Source organism: Ceratotherium simum, chromosome 12, assembly GCF_057802395.1.
Source record: "Ceratotherium simum simum isolate JZ-2026a chromosome 12, ASM5780239v1, whole genome shotgun sequence".
Taxonomy (NCBI): Eukaryota; Metazoa; Chordata; class Mammalia; order Perissodactyla; family Rhinocerotidae; genus Ceratotherium; species Ceratotherium simum.
Window position 1 is genome coordinate 18084936 of NC_141911.1, and position 24727 is coordinate 18109662.

The 24727-nt window shown below is 42.1% G+C and overlaps 1 protein-coding gene across 4 annotated transcripts in view; it reads left to right on the forward strand.

Moving 5' to 3' along the window:
* The first annotated feature begins 875 nt into the window (after positions 1-875).
* Positions 876-24727, forward strand: part of SH3RF1 (SH3 domain containing ring finger 1) — a 156374-nt gene continuing 132522 nt past the window's right edge. For 2 of the 4 annotated variants that reach the window (XM_004433481.2, XM_087437439.1), the window contains exons 1-2: positions 1635-1762; positions 3252-3739. In XM_004433481.2, the coding sequence (XP_004433538.1) occupies positions 3347-3739 (393 nt within the window). In that variant the 5' untranslated portion in view covers positions 1635-1762; positions 3252-3346. Of the gene's footprint in view, positions 994-1633; positions 1763-3251; positions 3740-24727 lie in introns of those variants that run through there. The other 2 variants (XM_087437437.1, XM_087437438.1) reach the window with 2 other exon arrangements.

Sequence of the window (24727 nt, forward strand, 5' to 3'; positions counted from 1 at the left end):
TTCATTCCTTCCCTTGCTTTCTCAGCTCAAATGCATGTGTATTTGCTCACTTCTAATGGAGGGGGAATTGGGCTATTATTTCTGGTATTCACACAGTATGGCTCTCAGCATATTAATCTACTTGAACAAAGCTAAGGGGGGATGACGTACAGGGTTGCAATGAGGATTAAATTAATGCATGTAAAATGTTTAGTGCAGTGACTGGCATACAGTGAATGATCAATAATTGTTAGCTATTATAATTTTTTCTTACTAGGTGATTCTCATCTGTCTTGAATGGTTTAGCTGTGGCCCTGGCCAGAGATTGGAGATAATCTGGCTCCTCTTCAAAATGTCAGCCTGGTTAGTGGCCAGGCAGGGATTTCTTGCATAATATCTGTAACCCCTTCTCCTTGTTTTCACCTAGTTTCTGCACACCTTTGAGGAAGGGTATTTGGGATAGCTTTTTGTAAGTTGATGGTAAATGTAAATAAAATAATGACATCTTGGAGATAATGACAAAATTTTGTTTTCCCTCTAAATTGAGTCTGAAAAACAAACCTCAAAACCTGTGGACAGGTTTTTCAAAACTGCATTTCAGAGCTTACAGGTGTGTGCCTGGGGCAACCAAAACAAAGATTACAGTGATGGTTACGGCTGCCTCCCAGGCTCAGATAAAAGAGGCGCCTCTCAGCTGGCTTCGCGGTGCCAGCTCACCTGAGGTCAGACTTTGAATTTTCCCTTTTTAGGGCAGGTATAACAAGGCCTCCCAGGGCTGGGTTTTAAACCCACACTGCTGTTTTCCTAGCCTCTCTCCCTGCCCATTTTGAGTTTCTGGGGCAGCAATCCTCCCAGCTTGCTCGGGTTTGTGTCCCGGCGGAGGCGGCGTGATGCCTGGGTGCAGGCAGATGGGGGAGCAATGCTGGGCGGCGGCGGCCGGGGACTCGGCGGGTGGACGGCTGCCCTGGGACTGTCCCGCCACGGATTCAACATGCCTCTCCGGGTCCTAAGGGGGTAACAACTCTTCGCTCGTCCTCTCCCAAGTGGCTCTCCAGGGCTGGGCGAACAGAGGCAGCGCAAAGTGGGCTGAGTTCCCGCCAGGGCTGCTCCCGCCCTTTCCCGGGACCCAGCCCCTCCCGCACCGCGCGGGGCCCGCCCCGATCGTCCGTCGCGGGCCGCCGGGCACCGCCGGGCAGGAGGACGACGTGGCCGCTCCTGCCCTGTGGCGCCTGTCTTCTTCCCTCAGCTGCCCCTCCCCACGCTCTCCTTCCTCGGTTGCTCCATTTTTCAGGCGTGTTTTCCTCAGACGGCGGCGTCTGTCCCCAAACCTTCCCCCTCACTCCCCTCGGGGACCCCGCTTCTCGGACTCTCGGCGCTCGCAGCGCCCCCTTAGGCGGCCGCCCCAGCCGCCCCCGGGCACCGGCGGGGCCAGGCGCGCAGGTACCTCGGCGCCGGCAGGAAGGCGCGGCCGGCCCGGGGGGAGGCGCTGTGCTGCGGGGCCGCCCCCTCGCGCCCCGGGCGCCGGCTGCGGCCCGGCCTCCTCCTCGTCCTCCTCGTCCTCCTTCTCCTCTTCCTCCGCCCTCCTGGGCTGGGAGAGTGGGAGGCGGCGGCGGCGGCGGCTGCGTGTGCGCGCGGGAGGGGGGCGGCAGAGAGGACTCTCCCCGTGCCGCGGCGGCGTCAGAGACACTGCGAGCGACGAGCGCGGCGGGGCCGCATCTGCCTCGGCCGCCGCCGCCGCCGCCGCCGCGGGGCCACGAACAAAGAGGAGGAGCCGAGGCGCGAGGTAGGGCGCGGGGGGGCGCGGGGACCCGAGGAGGCGGTGGTCGGGCGCCCCCCCCGCGCTGGTCAGTCTCTCGGTCCCCCAGCCGCGGGGCCCCGTGGGCCCGGAGCCGGGGCCTCGCTCCCTCTCCCGGCAGGAAGCTGCCCGGGCTCGGTGCCGCGGTCTCCCGGGCGCAGCCCAGCGCCCCCTGCTCTCCGCTGGCCCGGTCTCTCTGGGGACTCCCGCCTCCTCTCTGCGGGCTTTTGGCTCTTTCCCGCTGGCACTTGATGGGGCTGACTTTCGCAACTTAAGGCTGCGAATTCATCTTTAAGTCCTTGAAAACTTCCCGCAGTCGCGCGGGGGGATTTTTGTGTCCGGCCTGACCCAAAGGGAGGCGGCGATGAGGCTGCTGAAGGAGAGCCCCGTTCCGGCCCCGCCGGGCCGCAGCCCCAGCCCAGGACCCTCCCCGGCCCCGTGTCGCCGACACCTGGCTCCGGGGTGTGTCTGCGGCGGCCGCCCGCCGCGCCTCCTGCGGCCCGGAGTACCTGTGCCGGGCAGCGTGGGAGAGGGGCGCCGCCAGGGCTTCCCCCGCCCCGACACTGTCAAGAACAGCTGTTAATGCTCCCATCAGAATCCTTTTACCCCCTTTCTCCTAGGCATTTACGTTTACATTGATTCTGGTGGGGGGGGGAGAGCGGCGCTGTCACTGGTTAAATGCTTTTTCTTGAATGGCCCCATTTTCGTATTATGCTCACAGTTTTCAGGCCAGCATTCCATTGTCAAATTATTTGGGTGGTAATTTTGCCAGATTTTCTGAATGGGATTAGGACAGGCCGTTCAGAAATCCGTTTCAGAGTTTGTCAACCACTGCTCTGAAGGGTGCCTTTATGTTTTAGGTGCTTTCAAGCCAGTGTTGAGTTGTGTCCTTTAGAATTGTCAACCTTCAGCTCATTTTAGTTGGGCAAGATTAGACAGTTCTGTTTTTAAGACCAGTGAAGAAGCATATGTATTTAATAATATTGGGATCATTAACCACAACCTATCACGTGAGGCATGGTTTCTTAAATACTAAAGTGGCTTAAATATTGGGAACTTTGTTAGATTTAAAAGTAATTTCAGGTAGAGGAAACTTTCCATTGCTTCTGTTCAGCTTCTCATATGAGTTGAGGACTTTATTAAGGCAGCTGTTATCACTTTGAGAGCTGAAGAAATTATATTCTTTATTGCATTGCATAAAACCTATTTATTGCAGGAATCCTGTGTGGTACTTGATAGCCATTTCTGCACAGTGAACTCCTAGATATCTTTAGGAGTTAATTTTGAATTGTTTAAAAAGCCTATTTTGTTTTTAATTGTTGACTTTGGAGTTCAGGAACCACATTCCAAAGCAAAGCTACACTATTCAGAGGAAGCCCTTTTGTGTACTTTTTGGTTCTTGGCTCCTCTGTGAGCCTTTTCCCCAGATAACAATACTGATTTTCTGTCTTTTCTCCCTCTCCCCCCATGGCTCCAGAGCAAAGTCTGAAATGGATGTTACATGAATCACTTTAAGGGGTGCCCACAACTATGAACATTTCTGAAGCGGTTTCTGCAGTAAACTAGATAAAGATGGATGAATCTGCCTTGTTGGATCTTCTGGAGTGTCCTGTTTGTCTAGAGCGGCTTGATGCTTCTGCAAAGGTCTTGCCTTGCCAGCATACGTTTTGCAAACGATGTTTGCTGGGGATCGTAGGTTCCCGAAATGAACTCAGATGTCCCGAGTGCAGGACTCTTGTTGGCTCGGGTGTTGAGGAGCTTCCAAGTAACATCTTGCTGGTCCGACTTCTGGATGGCATCAAGCAGAGGCCTTGGAAACCTGGCCCTGGTGGGGGCAGTGGGACGAACTGCACAAATGCATTAAGGGCTCAGAGCAGCACGGTGGCTAATTGTAGCTCAAAAGATCTGCAGAGCTCCCAGAGTGGACAGCAGCCACGGGTGCAAGCCTGGAGCCCCCCTGTGAGGGTGAGTAGCCTGCAGAAGCAGTTTGGGGCATAAAGGTGGTGATGACCACATTTTTTTTCTTTATTCTTTAGCTTGATGTTTTCTAAATCAGCTCATTGCTAAGGAAGCCACAGTTACTGGAACATATAGGAAATTATGCCTCAGGAAAATTTTTTTCCTTTTGGAATGAGATTGGATATAAAAAATTTTCTTGTTTTTAAAATTCTCTCTAGATAGTCTCTATTACCTTTTAAGATAAATTTTGGGAAATAGGTGGCAATTATTCAATGAAATCTAAAGCAGCAGTTTTTTATGCCCATTTTAAAATGGAAATTTGGTTGGGTTTTACCTTTTTGGTGGAGTTGGGAGAGCCATAATTATGTATGTATGTGTACATATATGTATACATGTTATAAATATGCACGGGGCGAATCATAAGTAGGAAATCAAGCCTTCATTTTTATGTTGCTTAGAGCCATTCTATTGGTTTTATGAATGCACAGCACAGAATTTACTGGTTGGAGGAATTCTTGACAAAGCATGGCCACAGGTAGCAGATTTTCGTTTCCGTAGCAACGAAATGTCATTTAGTACTATGCTAAAACAGCAGAGAATCTAGCTTTATGTTGGGTTTAACAGGGAGTGAAATGAACTGTTTCCATCAAAATGATTTTTCTTGGGTTTTGGGTTTGGGCTGAAATAATTTTAAGTGAAGCTAAGTATTTGGACAGTTACAATAACTTAAATTTCTAGACGGTAAGGTATTCTGAATAAATCTAAATTATGTTGTGGCTAATGGTACCCCAATAAGGCATGCTGTTCTCATTTTTGTAAAAATAAAAAGTAGTTATAGACATCAGATAATTAAAACAATTCTGTTTTTGTTGGAAGAAACAATTTTGATAATTGGCCGAACTGATAGAATCTATTTTTAAAGAACGGTTGATCTGGATGAGAATATTTTTTTCAAATATTCATAGTAAACACTCAAAACTGACTTCTTCCATTTAATGTAGGAACAACCACTTGGGATGGCATTAGATAGTGTAAATTCACAGATGTGAATGACAGACAGCTCTAACAGAGTAACTGCCTTATAACCTTTCCCTTACTTCCTTCTCAAGCTCATCTTTTACAAATGATGTAAAGTATTTACATCACTAGATGTAAAGTATATAAAGCATTTTAATCACTAGAAAACATTTTTCATCGCTAAGCTATCAGATTTCTTTTGATTCATATTTAATTTTTTTTTAAAGATAGTGAGTACTTTGGGTTAGGGAGATTTTCTTTCCATATTTGAAGCCCACATGTTGGGAAATTGGTTTGCTTATAGCACTTTTCTTAGATTCCTTTTTTTTTATGGAGTTTACTGGTGCCTTGATTAGTGTATATGGACTCATGAATATTTTAACCTCAGAACCAGTGATCAGGTTGATCATTTCTGAGACACCTGACCCAGGTCTGCTTAGCTTAATTAGGGAGTAGATTTCCTTCTTTGGAGAGATTTTGTTTCCTTGTTAATTAGACTAGAGAAGGCATAGCTTCTGGCTATGAGTAGAAGTAGCTTAGTTGTTGACACATCACCTTACCTGTTGTAAGGAATGCATTGAATGTTTGATTACTGATAAAAAGGAATTTAAGAAGAAGGCTCAAGCATTCAACTTAACATCCTTTGAATTTAACTTCTCTTTCTAACATAGAAATTGACTATGTAATGCTGTAATGTTCATTTATTTGAACTGCTAAGCTCCCAAAATAGAGCTTCACTTTCTTAGGTAAATTATTTTGAGATTTTTATGATGTTAGTATTCTTTTTCTGGCTTATGATTTTCCTAATTTAGTTCATGTTTCTTCTTCAGCATGAGAAAAATTACTTGCCAAGAAGCCCAACTGAACTTGAGCCTTTTAACTTGGATAAAATAGTTGAGATTGATAAAACAGGAGATAATGTCTGTTACTTTGGGAAGGAGCACGGAGAGTGGAGGACAAAACCACCAACAAAATTATTCAGTAATCTGAGTTGATGCAAACGCTGCAATCCTTATAAAAAGAACAGTTTTTCCCTAGTCTAAGGTAATTTCTCATTAGCAGTTACTAGCACTTTCTGCTTTCAATTATTCAAAACAGACAGTGCTACACAAATAGTCCAAGCACCTGAAAGATAAATACATCTCAGAAAATACTCCTAAAAGCAAGGAATCTGTAACGTACAGACATATGGAGGCTGTAATGCACTCCTTCGGACACTTCCCTGATGTGAGTGACCATAATAAATCTCAAACATGCATCCTCCTCCCTTAGATGTTCTGACACGACCAAGTGGTGCGTGAGCCAGTTTGCACATGTTGCGCAAAGCTGAGAGTGATAACATGTGGAATGTTGCTTCAGTTTATTAGTTATGTTCTACCTTCCATTAGATTGTGACCATGTGGCTTCCTCATGTGTTTAGCTGAGGTAGATTGAGTGTTATCACCAGATATGAACATTTCCAATGTGTGACAACACATCGCGTTCCCAGAATTTTAGTGTTTCCTGCCTAATATGAAGGAGAAAATGAAAAAGTGTTGGGTTGGAATCACCATGGGAATCCATCCGTTCTTTACCCCAAGTAAAGAATTCCTGTTGGTTTTAGGCCAAAGTCAAGCAGTGGAGTGAGCCACAGGGAGATGATGACTGCAGCTATCTGTTTCAGTGGACTGAAAAATAGCTGCAGAAGATCGGTTTTATATATATATGTGTAAAATTAGATATGGAAAACATGTTTAAGGAATTCCTGTAGAATTGTGACCTAATAGAATAGTTAAATTTCTCGTTTTTATGTGGTTCCATTGGTTCAAGATCTGTTAATATCTGTGCCTGTATCTATCTAGGGTATTATTAATGATTTCTTACTGCCTCTACCTCAAAGTGAGTTTATTCAGCAAAAATAGGTCACGTGACCACTGATTTACACTTCATTTATTCTTTCCTTTAGCTAACAAATACTTATTGAGCACCTACTAGGCCCAGGCACTGCCCTAGCTGCTGGACAGGTAATGATGGGCAAACCAGATACAGATTCTGCTTATGGCCTTAAGAGTGTCAGTCTCATGGGAGAGACACACATTAATAACATGATAACCATGCAGGTGTGTAATTAAAGGTGATAAGTGTTATGACAGAGAGCTAGGGGAGAGGAGAGGAGAAGAACCTGTGTTTAGTGTGAGGGTAAATGTGTGTGTGTGGGGAGCCTTCAAAAGCTGCCTTGAGGAAGAGGCATTTGAGCTGAGGTCTTAAGGTTGAAATGATATTACTGTAATTAGTTGAGAGGGGGCTGAGCAGGGGAGGGGCCCTGACCTGCAGTGGACGGGGATGGCTCCTGGGAAGAACCAAGGGAAGGGGAGAGTGAACTAAGCGAGGGACAGGGATAAGACCTAAGACGAGACCTCCAGTGCAATAATGTGCAGGTATTAAGAGCCACTGCAAGGCGACGTCAGGTTAAGGGCCAGATGAATGCCATAGCTAGTTAAGTGCTCTGCCTTTGAGATTGAAAGGTGAATCATTGGGACTGAGATGATCAGCAAGGCTCAGAACAGAGATGGGATTGGTGTTTGGGGTCAAAGGATTGAGAGACAGAGAAGAACGGTAGGGAATTCTAGACATGGGGAAACACAGGTGAAATTTTCTTTCTCCTGCAAATGCTGAGTATGCTTTCATTTCTCCAGAGCCACACTCCCACATCCCTTCTCTCCCTCTCTCTCTTGCTGACTGTTATGGGCCGAATTGTGTCCCCTACAATTCATGTTGAAGTCCTGTCCCTCAGTACCTCAGAATGTGATTGTATTTGGGGACAGCACCTTTAAAGAGGTGGTTAAGGTAAAATGAGGTCATTTGGGTGGGCCCTAATCTGCGGTGTGGCTGGTGTCTTAATAAGAAGAGGAGATTAGGACACAGATACAGAGGGAAGACCATATGAAGACACATGGAGAAGACACACGGCCATTTGCAAAAGGAGGAGAGAGGCCTTCAGAAGAAACCAACCCTGTTGACACCTTGATCTTAGACTTCTAGCCTCCAGAACTGTGAGGAAATAGATTTCTGTTGTTAAACCGGGCAGTCTGTGATACTTTGTCACGGCAGCCCTAGCAAGTTAATAGACTAACTGTGCATATATTCCTAAAGGTGAGTCCCTCGAGTGGCCTCTCGGTCCACTGCCAGTCCCTTCAGTCCTGGTTTCCCCATAGACCTGTGGTGGTCCAGCCCTTCTGTGCTCTTTACTCTCGAGGTGCAATAACCCTGAGAAGTTGTTCAGTCCCTCCCTACCGCCTCCACTGCCCAAAGGGCCTGGCATAGTTTCATAAAATAGACAGGAGGTTTATGGGACAATATACTGGGTACGCAGAAAGTTTTGGAGGAGAGGGAAGGAAATACCAGGAGGAGAGAACTTCTACTTTCTTATCTCTCACAAGTTCCTCTGTAAGTATAGGCTGGAGAGGGTGCTGTATCGGATGTAGTGGTGTCTGAGACATTACCCAAAGGAAAGGCAGCAGAAAGAGAATTGAAGGAAGGGTAGGGGAGAAAGGCAAGACACAGGGTGGCTCCAGGTAGGGTGTGGAAAGCTAGTGCTAGGTATGAATTTCCCTGTGGGTCATCTTTGATTCCAGTCAGTGAATGAGTACCTGAGGAGAGCTGCTTTCAGGCTCAGTTGTGTGCTACGATCTGTACCAGGAGAAAGATGTCATTAATGCATGTTTCTGTTGAAAAAGAGTTTATATTTTGGGGATGTAAAACACACAAGAAACAACAAATCAGGCAGCATTTAGTGAAGCACCGAACTATAGGATAAGATATGGAATAAGTCTCTACAGTGAGGTTCCTGTTGAGTGGTCCCTGGGTTAAGTGCCTGGTCAAAGGGTGGAGTAAGTGGATTAGAGTGGTCAGGGGCACAGCAGGGCACACTCCCCGGTGTGGAAGGTTCAGTCCAAGCGTCTCTGCACAGGTGGGGACGAGGGTCTCTATTAATCCATGTTGGACCTAAGCAAGACGTTTCATGTAGTGGTTTGGATGAGGGAGACGTTTTAATGTTTCCGAATGGCTGAGTTTAAAAAGAAAAAAGTGTTTTTGTTTGTTTTGCCAAATAATGTGTATTGCAGACATTCTTGACCTTTTATTTTATTTATCACCTCCTGCTTGACCCCTGCTTCAGTCCTCATGTCCACCTCATCTCTGGCCTTTACTTTATTCCTGAGTTAGGCCCAATGGCGAGGCTCGAGGCTTGGGGTGGAAGGCAGGGATGGGCGAGGGAGTGTGTAGTGCACACTGACTGGAAATTTAAAAAAAGAAATGCTTAATGATTCTTTTTTATATCACTTAAAGTATCATGTAATCATTATCATGTAAATCTCACAACAACCCTCTGGGGTGAAGTATTATTATTATTTAAAAGATTAAAAAGAATGTCAATTTCAAAATGAGTTCCTAAAAATATTCCGGTTATAAAAAAAAAAAGATTCAACATTATAGAAGAATATGTTATTAAGTGTGTATATCCTTTCAGATCTGTTCGTATATATTTATATGTGTGTGCAGATAGTTTTTCTTTTGGTTTTTCACATAAATGGAATTTCATACTCTGCATGCGTACTCTGCATTTGATGACGTGATAGTTCATTTAATATATCTGGGAAATCTTTTCATGTCTGAGCACATATTTGCCTCATTAAAAGAAACCTCTTTATTGAGGTATGATATACATACAGGAAAGTGCACATATTGTAGGTATAGAATCATTGAATTATGATGCTTCATTCTTTTTCAATGATTATATAGTATTTTTCTCAATTTAAAAATTAAAGGTAATACATGCTCATAGTAAGAAATTTAATGGTAGAAAAGGATGAAAAGGAGAAAGTCAAGAGTTCTCATCTCTCTATTCCTAATCTCCGGAGGTGACCACTGTGAAGAGGTTTTTGTGTGTGTTTTTTTCCCAGAAAAAAAAATTAATAGAAATAGTGTTACTGGCATATTGGGTCCTTGTTGTCCGCCAGGATAGAAACCAAGAGAGACAACAAATGGGAGTAGAAAAGTAAACGTTTATTAGTTTGTGCACAGGAGAGGCACAAGGGAGCTGGTGTTGTAAGGAAAGGGGCAGGTGACAGCTCCTTAGGGAGCGGGATTGTGGGGCTTTTATTAGGCAAAGGCTGGGGAGGCGTACCTTGTCATGGCACGTAGAGGCGGGGTTTTTCTTGCTCTTGCGCTGTTGTTGGACGTGCCACCACATGCGTAGCATGTATCGTTAGCATGCTAGCTCTGCACCCCTGGGTGTGATTTTTACTATGGTAGTGGGGCCAAGATCACCTTCAGATAACTCCTGGGTGCTTGGGCACGTGCGTAAGTCCAGGAATGTCCCGAAGCTGCCTATTGTGGATCTTGGTGGTCTCTATCTGATTCTCTTTTGTCGATTGGTTAGGGGCCTTATCTTGTTAGGCCAGGGCCCTTGTGGATGACCCTATTTCATTAGGCTGGTTCCTGTATCAATAGGATCACACTATATGGGCTATTCTGCAATTTGAGCTTTTCTATTTAACCGTCTATCTTTCATAGCTTTCCAGATTGACTCTCATTGATCTGTAAGAGGGCATATGTGTGTGTGTTTTTTGACTACACACACAGTTTTTTGACTTCGCTATCATTCTCATTTTACGGATGTAGAAAGGATGGCTGAAAGAGGCCAAATAACGTGTCCAAGGTCCCCTAGCTAGTAAGTGACAGAGGTAGGATTCCCCGCTAGGCTTGTCTGATCCCAAGCACTTCCTTTCTTTAACCACACTCTACTTAAGTGACAATATTCTTCCTGGGTCCCCATGCCGCTTGCAGCAGGGAAAGCTTTTCTTAGTTGTAACTAGTGGAGATCTTTTCTCCTGTCCTAGCTGCATGGTTTTTTGTTTTTGATAAAAAAGGGACGTATGAAGCTCCTTTACAGTAACAGTGGACCAGGAAAACAGACCTTGTTTAGCATGGAGTATGGGAGGAGTGTGGTTTGGAGATCAGAAGTTGTGGCCTCTGGTTCCAACACTGCCATCAACTGGCTGTTTGGCTTCTCTGGGCTTCATTTCTTCAGCACAGAAACACAGAACCTTAGGGCACTAAAGTCCATGCAGGGAGTGGGGGGACAAGGAATGCTGAATCTGGTTGGTCTTTGAGTCATCAGAGCCCTTTGTGGTGTCTGGCACCTAGTACTCACTGAAAAGAGGTTGCCTGAAATCAAGGTGTTGGCAGAGCCACGCTCTCTGAAACCTTCAGGGGAGAATCCTTCCTTGCCTCTTCCTAGCTTCTGGTGGTTCCTGGAATCCTTGATATTCCTTGGTTTGTAGATGCATCGCTCCAAACTCTCCCTTCATCTTCATGTGGCCTTCTGCCCTTGTGCGTCTGTGTCCAAATTTCCCACTTATGAAGACACCAGTCATGGATCAGGGCTCACCCTAGACTAGTATGACTTCAACTTGATTACATCTGCTAGACCCTATTTCCAAATAAGGTCACATTCACAGGTAGTGGGGGTTAGGACTTGAACGTGTCTTCGGAGGGGAAACAGTTCAATCCATAACAGAATGAATGAATGCATGAATGAATGAATGAGTGATGTGAATTCTAACCACCCTGTAGGGATCCTTACCTCTACATTCTCTCAACAATTTATGTGTACTAACCCCTTTCTTTGTGCTGTTTCCTCATGATCTGTAAAATAGGGTTAACACTTGCTCTGCTTATTAGTAAGTTGTCTTGTGGATGGATGTAAAAAATGATGTACAAACATTTTGAAAATTATAAAGTCAATGTAAATAGATGTATTATTATTTTAGTATCATTATTATAAAAATTATCCGTCTTCCTCACCAAGGAACATAATATCATTTCTACTTGGGGTGACAAGAACCAAAGTAACTGAAAAGAAATGTAAAAGATCACAAAAGGGATGTAGAGCTACACAAAATGGGGACATGAGCTTGGTTAGTTTGGTCCCTTCCAAGTGAGAAACAGCACGAGGAATGTCCAGTCTCTTTGGCTGTCCTGGGGGTTTGGTTCCCCCTTTTCCCCATTTTTATCACCATTCCCTCAGCCCTTTCTTACTTCTCCTCTGGGAGACTGATAGAGGAAGGCAAGGGGAGATTATTCTATTTTTGCCGGCTGAGCAGAGAAAGGGAGGAAAAGGAGATAAAATCTAGTTTTGCTGTAGTCGTAGGTCCCTGCTGTTCTTGCTGCTCTCTGAGAAGTCCCACCTCTGCCCCCTGGTTCTCTGGCCTCAGCCCGTCACCCCTGGCTCCTGCATCTGCTGGTGTGGAACCTCTGTAGTTCACTTTCCTGCCTTCCAGCTACCTTGCATTGTTCTTCCTACAACCATGGTCTGCATCTTCCAAGCGGCTAAGAGGGGGAAGGTGGGAGAAATGGTAGAACCGAAAGGGGGAGAAGGAGAGCAGGACTCCTGTGCTGTTCCATTTCCTTCCTTGAATTGCTTTTCCAGGTTGCTTTCTCAAATTGCTTTTTTTGCCCCATAATTATTCTCTGGGCTTGTGAAGAGGAAGAATAAAAACAGAGGCATGAGGGTTGGGGCAATCTGTCAGTTCCTACCTCTGACCATCTTTCTGTTGCCTGTGGTGTCTTGCTCATCATTCCAAGAGCCCCTGGCTCCTCTTTGCATGCCTCCATTCCTTAACTCTCCACCTCTGCCGGGAAGGATGCCTGCTTTCCCGCCTCCAGTCAGACACTCACTCTGTTTATTAATCCATCCCGTCTCCTGTCCATTGCTTTAACATGGTTTAAGCAAACCTGAGACAACACATGAAAAGCCTTTTTCATTTTAAGGTCAAAAGGCAAATGACTTTGTAATTCACTTTCTAGCAGGATTTTTCATGAGGATCCACAATAGTAGAGCAACATAGTATACATAGTATAATGAGGCATATTTGTGATAGAAATATTACACATAGCAACATAGTATAGTGAGGAACTCAGATATCAGATGAGGCAGGCCTCATTTACATAGCAACATAGTATAGGGAGGTATACTTGTGATAGAAATATTACACTTGGAAACAGCTTTGCCAGCAAGGCTCCCTCACTGTGGAACTCAGACCCCTCACCCTCCCAAAGCTTTTATCATAAAGAGTGTGAAAATCTCCCCACTTTTTTTTTTTCTGTGAATTTCAGAGACGTCTGAAAGTAGTAACCTTAAAAAGAAAATTTGGAGCCCCAGCCACCCTTTCTGTGGCCCTGCAATCGTCTGCAGGGTGTGCCTGCCGATGCCTCGTCAAGAGGATGGAGACGGTTGCTTCATGAATGGTGACATATGGGTAGCTGTAAACACAGCCATTTTAAAGATAGATGTGTGAGTGGGCTCTTTCTGGGTAGCTGGGAAGGGAATGGAGGTGCCATTTCAAATGGTTGACAGTAGCAGTTAAGTAGTAGATTATCTGAGTTGTAAAACATGGAAAAAGAGAGCAGTAGGAGGGTGTGCAAATGAATTTTTAAGTTACGTTAAATATAGTGCGGAAAGGCAAGGACTGTCGAGTTTGACCATTTTTCTGTTAGCCTAAGGAAATAAAAAATTCCTTAAAGTACTTTTTTGCAAGAAAAAAATCATTTTGAACACTGCATGTTCACTGTTTATAAGTCAGCTGTGAATGAACAGGAGTGAATTTTCATTATTTTAAAATGTAGTGAGTGGTCCTAAGCAATGAGGAATTATACTGAAATGAAATTAAAATTTACTATAGGGTTTTTTTAAAATTGACCCTCTAGTTTTAATTTATGTGCAGTACCCCCCCCCCCCAATAATAGAATAGCAATGGAGTAAGAATATCAATGTGGGTTACCAATAGCCCTGGCATCTGTATAAGGTTCCTGGAGGTGTATTTGTGCACTGTTGTTTAAAAGTTGAACATTTGATTTGTTATAAGGAGATTGAATTCCTATAGAGCTAAAAATATTTGTACACTCCTAATTATATAAGTGCTTAGTTTTTAAAGAACTTTAAAAGTTCTTTGACACACTAAACACATAGATTAAACATTATTGTATATTACATACAATATCAATAGAAAATACAAAATTAAATTTTCATTTGCCCAGCTTATTGAAAGTAACGTTTAATTAGCAAATCTCTCAGTTTTTTCCATTGTTAAACTTGTCTTTTAAGCACACTCTTTGATGAATTATTTCCAGCATTTCACGTTCTTACTTTTTCTCCCCACAGTTGAGCACCATTGAAGAGCTAAAGTCTGTGAGGCTAAATATTTTTGGTAGGCCTAATTATTTTCTTTCAATATTATGTATTTCATAATACATAATACTATGTACTAGTATTAGCACTTTTGTTTTTCTATTTTCTACTCATTTTTATAAAACAAGTCCAGAGTATTAGAAGATATTGAAAGCCTTAATTCTGTTGTACAAAGGCAGTGAAGTTGCTGAAACTGAAGTGTTGGTTGAAAGGCACCATCACGTGACAGCTTGAAAATTTTACATATTAACTATTCCAAGAAAGTCCAACTCTGGCACCAGAAAAGTGTTGTGTCTCAACGTATGAGGTATGAAAATGTGTGATGTATGGAAGTTGAGGGTACCTATTTGGTGGCAAGAATGACGGAGACCTGGTTTCTGGTCCTGGCCTTGTGACTTTAAGCCAGTGATTTCTCTCCCATAGGCCATAGTTTCGTCTTCTATAAAATGAGGGCTTGTTTGATATCTGAGTTCCTTGGCAGCTCTGGCATTTTTAAATAATTGCCCTCCAAAGGCCAACTTTGATACTGAACATTTAGACAAAACTGAGATTGGTGTCTGGATATCATCTTGTTGTAATGAGATGAAGGTGTGTCTCACAGTCACCCATGGACACCAGTTTTCAGCATTTAATTCCCCATAAAAGCACACACTGTGCCTGCTACGGGAACCTTCAGATGAGCTGTTGGATAATCTGGGCTTTTAGAAGTGAGGCAGAGTAGAAAAGCAAGAACAGCTTGGGAGCCTGACTCAGGATCAAGCTCCAATTGGGCAGGGCTGCTTTGCGTGATGGGCCTCCTCTGCCTAGAATGATCTGTTTCTGTTCTGCCTGAATATTATCTTCATGTAAAATTGTCACACTGCCTGAAATTCCAACAATTAGAGATAGAGGGTCCACATATTAGAATGGTCTGCTCTTTGGAAGAGAATGGATTCATCTAACCATACTCCTTTCTCCGTTCTTACTGACTTGGGAACATCTACTCTGATGGACAGGATGTGGAGGCTGAAAGGGAGAGATGGAAGTAACTGAGCTTCTTTGGGGTCAGACAAGCCGGATGGGGGGAGTGCAATCAGGACCTTAGCAGGGGTGATTTATCCTCTATATAGGGACACTTTTGAGAGTGAAAAGGGATGCTGTTGGTAATTTTGCAGAGTCAACAGGAGTAAATTGGGACTGTCTGGGGCAAACAGGGCCATATGGTCACCCTAGCTGAGGGCAGTGTGAGCGAGCCCAGGGTATAGAAGAAGGTTTCATCAAATGTGGGGAAGATGCCAAAGAATACAGAAGCTCTTTCAGAAATTTTCAGGAGAAATGTAGGGGAATTGATTTCTTCCTCTGAATGCTCCTTCTGTGTGCTCTGTGGTTTTTGCTGGAGAGAAAATGTGATGTAATAGAAGAGACAGGGGGTTTAGAATCAGGCAGACCTCCCTTTATTCTTTGTAATCTATGTGGCTTTTGGGAATGTTACTTCCTTAGTCTAATTTCTTCATTTGTAAAATGATGAAGATCTGCTTTCCAGGGTTGTGAAGATTAAATGAGATAAGGAATCTTAAGTGACTGGGACCTAGTAGTTGTTCAATAAATGTTAGTACCTTCTATTTTTTCTCTTTCCAGAAATTAGAACTTCTAGTACCGCATATCAGTCATATTGTGAAATAAAGTGTGTGTGTGGACATGCATGCATGTGAGCCCATGCAGTCTGGTAATTTAATCAGTCAACATTTATAATATTAACGCCATAGGACATTTTGTTCTTTTTAAAGAACCAACTTAAACTTTAGGTACACAAGCTATTCATCAGTTAGTGTCTACAAATGATGCTAAATTTGTGATTTAGTCCTGGTTCTACCACTAACTGTGGTGTGACACTGGTTTTCTGGGCCTCATGTGTAAAAGGAGATGGTGAGCAACATTAGCTCTTGCAACTCATCCTGTTCTCTCACCCTATGGTAAGAGACCCGGCCAGCAGAATTCATTATATATTAGACCATCTGTGACTGTTTTTTGTTGCCTCTCTCCTTCCCTCTTTCCCTTCCTTTCTTCCTTCCTTTTGATGATACAGGGAAAACAATAGCTCAAATAATTTAAAATACTTATCTTTTGACCCTGTTCTTTGGCTTAGTATTGAAAACACTTAGATCCCTAAGACTTTCTCTAAGGGAAACTAGTTGTGGTTTGTAGTATAGTTCTAATTTTTAAAAATTGGTGTTAGGAAAGATTGTTAGCCCTCGCATGGGTTTTTTAGTGCCACTGTTGGATATAGAGTGTATGTGTGTGTGTTTATTCCTCTGTGGCTGATTTTTGTTTTCCCCTCCCACCCTTTCCCACCCCTCCTTCTCTAGCATCAATTTTATGTTCCTTAAATAGACATTACTGGTCAGTTTATCCATATTTTGATTATTTTTATCTCCTATCTGGAGCAACTGATTGCTTTTTTTATGTGACTAGAACATCTCTGGCTAAATAAGTGCATTTATGTAACTGATAACTTGCTGATGAGTTTTGAAAATGCAGCAACAGTGAAGAACCTTGCTGTGCTTCAACTTGCAATAAGTTTGTATTTTTTTTTTAATGGAGCTTCTATTTATAGTTAAAATATTCACTTCTTGATTTTGTAGGGTAAGAAAGGGCACTGAGTGAGCATTTTGTGAAGATGGTCATCTACTGTATTTTAAAAAGTCTCTTGAAAAGGACATTTCAAAAGCTCGTTAGTAACTTATTCCAGGGCCTTGCAATCTTCATAGCCAGGAAGTTCTTTTTTGTATCAAATACAAATCCCTGCCCTTGCAACTTAATCGCATACCTCTCTTCCCATCCTTAATGGAAGAGAAGCTCTCCCTTGTACACTCTGTCATAACCTTGTGGGCTGTTGTGCAGCCAGACCTCCTCCCTAGGCATCTTTTATCTGCCCTAAATAACTGTGTTTCCTTTACGTGTCCTCTTCGGACCCATCTCCTAACATTTTAATCATTTTAGTCTCTCTCCTTTTGGCCGCTCTCCAACTTCTGCTCGTCTTGCTTGGCTTCAGGTCCAGAATAGCTCTTAGCGTGGTAGTGAAATTCTGAATAGAACATCGTGCTGTGGAAGTGCTGTCACGTGATCCTCCTGAGCACGCTGCGTGTTTTTATATCCTGATGCTGTGGATCTTTAAAAAGAACTCACTACATTGCTGACTCATACTTTGCCTAGGCCCTCAGATTTTCTGTTTTATATAAATTTGGTTTTCTCCCACCTCTTATTTGAGCAGTTAGTTTTTACTACCTTGCAAATTAAACTGCCTTCTGTTGTTTCCATAATCCTTATGGTAGTGTCAGCAGTTTGCAACTACCAATGGGACTGAAAAATGTCGATCCAAAATGCCGTTTCTTTAACAGGTATTTGTAATTATATGGATGCTTGACCTTAAACACATACATAACTTGTTTATTACATTTATTTTGAGTATCCTCTGCCCCATTTGGTATTTGATTGTTTTCTAATTAATTATGTTTTAGTTTCGTATCTTTTACCAAGTTATAAGTAACTTGAGAGCAGGAACTGTGTTTTACACCTCTTTTCTGTTGAAAAAGTAGTAGGTGTTCAGTTCGGTAAATACATCTTGATTGATTGATAGATTGTTCACGTTCCAGAATCCTAAGGTCATTTGGACACGTTCACATCTTCATAAGAGAGAATGCCTAACCACATGTATATTTTTGGTGTGCTTAATCATACTCATTTCTCTATTATTTAAGTCGGCAATGAAAGTATTACCCAGCAATGAAAGGCTGGGTAAACCCTTGTCAAACTTGGCTGTAATTAGATCTGAATAACAGTTCTCTTGAGGGTGACCCGGGAAACATTTGTGTCACACCCACCATGGTGGTCTAGAAATCATGTTTTCCTAGTTTATTAGGAAGAATGTTCTGGTGAATTGAACCAAAAGGCTTATGAAAGTTAAAACATGTGATCTGTTATCTCCTTTCCTCCAGACACATCATCATTCTGACATAGAGGAAGATGAAATGGATCTAATAGGAATTAGCTATGCAACAGTCATGTTGATCTTTACTAAACACCTTGTGATTTCTCTGCTTGCAAATCTACTTTTGGACTGAAAATGTTATGTGTAATAAAGGCTTCTGTTTTGATGCAGATGATCTATATGCTAAGTTATATATATATATTATATATTGGATACTATATACTGAGTAATTCCTGTAATAGGTAATCCTATGGATGGTAGGAAGCACAGGTAATGATGTGCTTAGTAATAATAGCACCTGTACATTCTAAATCCCATGAAAGGCAACATGCACATTCAGAATAAAAGTAAAATTCTTGAGAATGAAATGGAAAGGGGGAAGAAAAGGACAGTTAGAAGAATAAATTAACCCCAAGGGACTCTTTGCAATTCTCGAACCATAAGCCAGACAGCTATGATATGAAACATGACAAGGACCCCAGGCTCTCTAGTTCAGACACTTGCAAGGCTGATTCTCTGTGATTGTTAATGTATCAAATATTTAACTATAATGTGTGGGAATACCTTGAGTTATTATTACCTCTCTCAAGAGACTAAGCTATGTGATACCCGCAAATAAGTAACACTAGATCTACCTACCATTTCATTATAGATGAAAGAGAATGGTGTATCCTGAGGAGTAACACCTTAGAAAGGCTTGGTAACTTTAGAAATGTGTCACGCTGTGGGTTTTAGGTATGCTGTGAATGAAGAGCTTTGTGTGGAACGAGTGGGAATGCTACGTGAATATTTATTATGTAAATTCAAGTGTGTTGCTAGGTTTATTTAAGTTTCTTCTTTGTGATCCTAGCTTTCTTGATTTCCTGGACTGAGAGGCAAGTTTATTTTTCACATTAACCTGATATGTAAATTTCTAAGCCCCTGCTGGTGGTTTTTTCTCCTTCCAATTTAGTGGTATCAGGTCAGTATCTGGCCAGGGGGAACCCATTATTAACAGTTAGCTAGTGCCTTTCTCTGTTTAACTGCAGCCAGGCTGTAATCTACCCATCTGTCCTGTAACTGGGGGGTGTTGCCCTGTTTTGTATTTATTTAACATTGTGTTCAGTGATGTATGTTGAAATTTAGAATGTATGAAAACAGAGGTTATGTTTTGCTCATGCATGTATCAGTCGTTCAGTACACATATCTTCTCTGTGTCTGGACTCAAAGGTCACCATTTCTTGGCACTGTTACCAGACACGCTGGGATATTAAGCCAGAGAATAGACTAGGTGGGTTAAAGATGGATTCAGGCCAAAATTGATTTACAGTTTGATACTTAATACCAATTTGTCTAGTCAGTTGAGTGTTATCTGACAAGTATGCACCGTTGCTAATTATTGGCAGCCATGGACTGGATAATACAATCCTCGAAGTTGAGAGTAATTAGATCGTAACTGTCTATCAGTAGCTTTAGGATGAAAAGAGTATCAATTTTAGTTTGACAACAAAACCACTTTTAAATGGTCATGAAGTCATTTTAAGAGTTGATCCTATGGAATAATGTATGTCTGATTCAAGAAAGTAAATTCTTGACTGCCTGACCTTGGGTGAAAATATGTAACAAGATGTTTTGTGATATTGAAAGAGTGAAGTGATATTTTAGTAACTTTGTGTTCAGTTTGTTGCATCTAGGTTAGCCATGAATGAATTTATTCTGTTCTCGGAGAACTTGTTTTGCATTGATATGATGGTTTGAGAAAGGAAGCTGTGATAAATTTCTTAGGCTGGAAAACTCAACATGCCCTAAAATGTGAAAATGTAGAGCTTCCTTTTATTTATTAAGTTCATCCTGAAACATTGGGTTAATTGCCTTTACCTTCCACATCTCACGTGGTTCTTGTGTCTCTGCAAAGCATACCAGAGTCCTTACCCCTGTAGACATACAATCTATCATTTACAGTCTCCAACTGGTAAATACAGTTATTTGGCACAAACACATATGCTCAAAGGTGATCTGAACAATATATAGTTTTGTTTAATGAATATGCGAGGCTTTTCTTTAAGGTTTGAACAAAGAATGATATCACAGTTTTGTTAATAATATAAATAGAGGTTAAAGACTGGAACTATTTCTAGTAGACTGTGCAGCCCTAAATCATTCAAAAGTAATGAAGCAGGTTTCTGAAACAGATTGTGTTTCCGTACGAAGGAAGCCACCTTTGTTCCATGTCACTGATGCATTCCTTATAGGTGAGGTCACTCTGCATTGCTGATATCTTTTTCCTTTCCTAAAGGGAGATGTGGACCGCTCCCAGTGCATTCCCTTTCTCACAGTCTGTAAAATAAGGCTTAAATGTACCTGTGCATTAAAAGCTTGTGCAGGACGAAAGCCAACCTGAGAGGCTTTGTGAACCATGAATTGACAATAAAACACGGTATGCTTCTGTTTTTCAAATAGCTTGTTTAAGGACAAAAGAACTATTCACTCCTACATGACTTTCATGTAGTTATCATAAAAGAGAGGAGGATGGTCACCTTGTTTTGTGCATGATTTTAAGGCTGCTTGACTGAGATTATTTGAAACAATAGTTTTCAATTATTCAAACTAATAAACTCTGAGAGGGATGTGTGTTATAGAGTGTATAAACGTCTTTATGTCTCTTTAGATAGAATTACATTTAAGAAGTAGCTCCCCACCCCCAGCAAAATCTAAAGGGTGAAAGCATTTAGAAAGTATCAGGTTAAGCTCTAACTATTGAAATGGTCTCCTAACTAAAGCCCCTGTTCCACTCGTGTCTCCTAGAGTCGATCCCTTGCATCTCAGTTAGTGTGACATGACACTCTTGTTCAAAACTATATAATGGTCCATTAGACTGAAGCAATATAACTGAGCCATGCCTCTTCTTCCACGTTATCTTTCAAGCTTATATATTTTGCTCCAGCCGTACAAGTTTTTTTGCTGTTTGTCATAGCACCAAGCCCTGGGGGCTTTGCACCTTCTCTTTGCCCTGCCTGGAAGGAAGGTCTGCTTTTACCCGGATCTTGACATGGCTTGCTCCTTTACTTCAGTTTGATCTCTTCTCAAATGTCACTCCCTTAGAAGGGTCTTCTTTGACCAAAAAAGCCCCTCTCCCTACTCCTGTCAATCTTCAAGCCTTGCCCTGCTTTATTTTTCTTTGTAGCATTTCTGTCCATTTATTTGTCCCTCCCCCCCAATAGACAGTAAGCTCTGTGAGGGCCAGGACTTTGATAAACTTATTCCTGTCTGTATCCCCAGCAGCTAGAACACTGCCTGGCACATAGTAGGCCCTCAGTAGGAATTTGTTATATTAACGAATCAGTGAATGAGTTTCACTTGATGTATGTTGGGCTTAATTACTTTGTAAACCTCATGTTGAAAAAAATATGGCAAATAGAAAAATTATTGTTAATCATTCAGATGTTTAAGTTGGAACTGAGAATGTTTATAAATGAGTAAGTTAAAGTGTCATATTTGCTTATTTGGTGATTCATTTTGTATTGTTTTGTTTTATGAAGATAAATGTGGAATGATTTAAAAAATAATCTTGCCATGAGCCTTTTTCCTTCAACCCGAGAGATGAGCAACATGATTTCAAACTGTAGCAGCATCTCTGTTTTTAGCTTTCGGAAATGAATACACACACTTTGTAACTGACAGCGTCAGTGTACTTGAGTACTCATACTTTTAAAGCTACCCAGAACACCAGATAATGAGAGCATGAGAAGGAACACTGTCTTTCATGTATTTCTGCAAACTCCTATGCTTAACATATTCTTGGGAAGAGAAGTGACATTGTTTTTTGTACCTAAAACTGTTTCAGGAGTGGGTGGAAAACAGCTATTAATCTTGGCTGTGTCGTGACTTGAGCATATTTTCTCATAAGATGTGCGGATTCAAATTAGCCTTCAGATATCCTTTATTTTTCCTTTGCAAGATAATACAACCAAGTTGTGGGTTGATTCTGTGGAGTGTCCTGAGCCTGCTGATTGATGCCAGGAATGAATTTCCTTTTTCTAATCTAATCATGGCTATATATATGACAAGTAAAATTCACTTAAGTGTCTCTGTGTAGGCAGTCATAAACATGACACAGTCACATGTTTTACCAGTTACCATACTTGAATCCGCATGCGTTTTCTCTGGCTTATTGACTCGGGGAGGCACAGCTTGCTGAAAATTTATTCTTCCCTTGTTGCCCTGTGTGCTTCCAACAGGGGAATGGATCTTTTTATTTTTTTCAGTAACAGATAATTCTATGCTTTACCACGGTACTTGGTCTGTTTTCCACGTAGACTTAGAGAATGTCCCGCCTACCCCCTCTAATGGAGAATCACCAAAAATGATTTGGGGCAGTTCTCCGAGGTCACTGTGGGTAGGCAGTGCAGTTCACACTGGAGGAACTCTTGGTGTCTTGTCCGGATGATCACAGACATCTGCCAGGTGAGCAGCTCCAAGCCCTGTGTTGGGACACAGGACTGTCTATGTGGGTGTTTCCCTTTCCTATATCTATTCCTGTTGTCAGCTCCAGGATTTCCATTATCTGCAGGAATGTCATGATAACTCCTCAGACTCAGATCACAGGATCAAAACCCCCTTTGTTGTCTTCAGGACAGTGATACTATTCTCTGTGGCCCCAGTGCAAGATTGTTCCCCTCCCTACCACCACCATGTATTACTATCATTTGTCAAGTGAGGCCACCTTCTTCACCTCTCTAGATTCCAGCCTTCCTCCTGAACTCAGGGTCAGACCTCAAGACAGATCATGGTAATCTAGAGTCTGCCTGCCTGACCTCCCATTCTCCAAGCTCTATCTCCCACTTCAGACTTGCCTCACATTGATACCAGGCCTGTAGATGTGGCTCCGTAGCTTCCCTCACTCATTGCGTGTCAATCACTGTCCCCTGGATGAAGTACACACCTCTAATGTTGCTGTGGACGCTGGCTACCATTCATTCACTCAGTAAATATTTATTTGGGAGAAAATCCCTAAGCTGGTTTGACCACCTTGCTTCTCTCTGTGTCTAAACTTATCAAACTTGCTTTTTCTCTTTTCCACCCTTTTCACTTGGTGTTTGCTTGCTCTTGTCCCCCCTCCCACCCCCTCCCAGGGCCATCTCTAGTTTCAGTGTCTGAGCCTTTGTCTTCAGTCATCACCCTTTTCCCAATCAGCCCATCATGTCTTACTCAGTTAAAATAGCCCCTAAGGTCCCTTCTTAATTCCTTAACTACATTTGATTTATGGTAGAAAAACCAGTGGAGAATAAAGCACATGGTAAAGGTGGCATTAATAGTATACTTATCTAATTTTCCTGCAAAATGGAACTTTCTCTCCTTCCTCCTTCCTTTTTTAGATGAAGAGCTATGAGATTATTCAAGTTTTTCTATAGCAGATTTGCAAGATTGTCATATTTACCAGGGAATTATTTTATAGATGAAAAAATTTGAATTGGCTTTTAGTTTCAGAGTAAAATAATTGCTAGTTAAATGACTTACATTAGTGGATCAGACCCAGTTAATGTAAGTTTGTGTCTCTTAAAATAAAAGTTGAAAAATTAAATTTGTTCCTTGGTAATTTGATTTGTAGGAAGTGGGGAACAAAGGATTCCAAACAGGGCTTTTAAAATCAGTTCTAATTAATTGCGTGTGCAGATGCATCAGCTACGATTGGGAGGCAATTAGTCTAATTATATTTAAAATACAGTGGCATGCTTAAATAGATAATCACACCCTCAGGCCTGCCTATCTTTTTCTACTTTCTCCTATAGGCGCATAGTGAATTTTTTGGCCATTAAGCATGACCTCATCAGTGTCCATGGAGCAGAACAAAGTGACAGAATGCAGATGGGCAGGATTGCACATCCTTCTAACTCAGAATTTGATACTTCAATGATAATACCTACCCGGCATACTTAGATGGAAAGATTAAAATATGCTGGGGAAAATTTATGTTCTCTAGCTGACCTCCCCCCCCCTTTTAAATCTTAATTTTGGAAAGCTGAGCTCTCTCCAGGAAATATCTTTCTCATGCTCCAATTTGGAGTAAACTATGTCTGAATCCTATTCTGAACGTTATGAAATAATTTGAGTTTCAGAGTAAAGCTTGAATAAGTAACGCTTGGCCTGACAAGGTAGTGTTAGCATGAAAGACTCAGTTGCGGACAAGGTAGAGGGGCCAGGTAAAAATGTCATCTGGGCTGCTGAAGTAGCTTCATACCCACCAGGTCTTCAGTTGCTGCAATTTATAATGGATGTGACACCCCTGACAAAACTGTGTTTTTCTTTTCGACTTAAGCAGTTGATATTTGTACAGGTGAATGAACGGAGATGTTTTCCCTGCCTTTCATTAAAAACTAATGTGACTGCTTTTCTGTTCAGTAGATTCAGTTTTATTGGGAGAATCAGTTGAAGGTGGTCTTGTGTAAAGACTCCCCTATTGCCCTTCCTTTGGTTTCCGGTAGTATTAAAAATGATTTATAAATTACATGTTCATTTTATAGGATATCCTGCAGTTACAAGACTACAGTCTTTATTACCAACCTACCACAGCGATTTTGCTTTTTATTTCAGCTGCGTTTGCTGTATTTCTGACCATATCGTTTGTAGCAGAAACTGAGGTTTACTATCATTGCTATATTTATAGCTGGATTGTGTGGTTTTCTCCATGTAGGCAAGAACAGGATCTTGAGGATAGATAGCTGGTGATTTTAGGCCAGTGGGATCTTTGTTTTCTGGACTGTTTTTGCTAATCCTGGTATGGAACATCAGTTTACTTTATCTG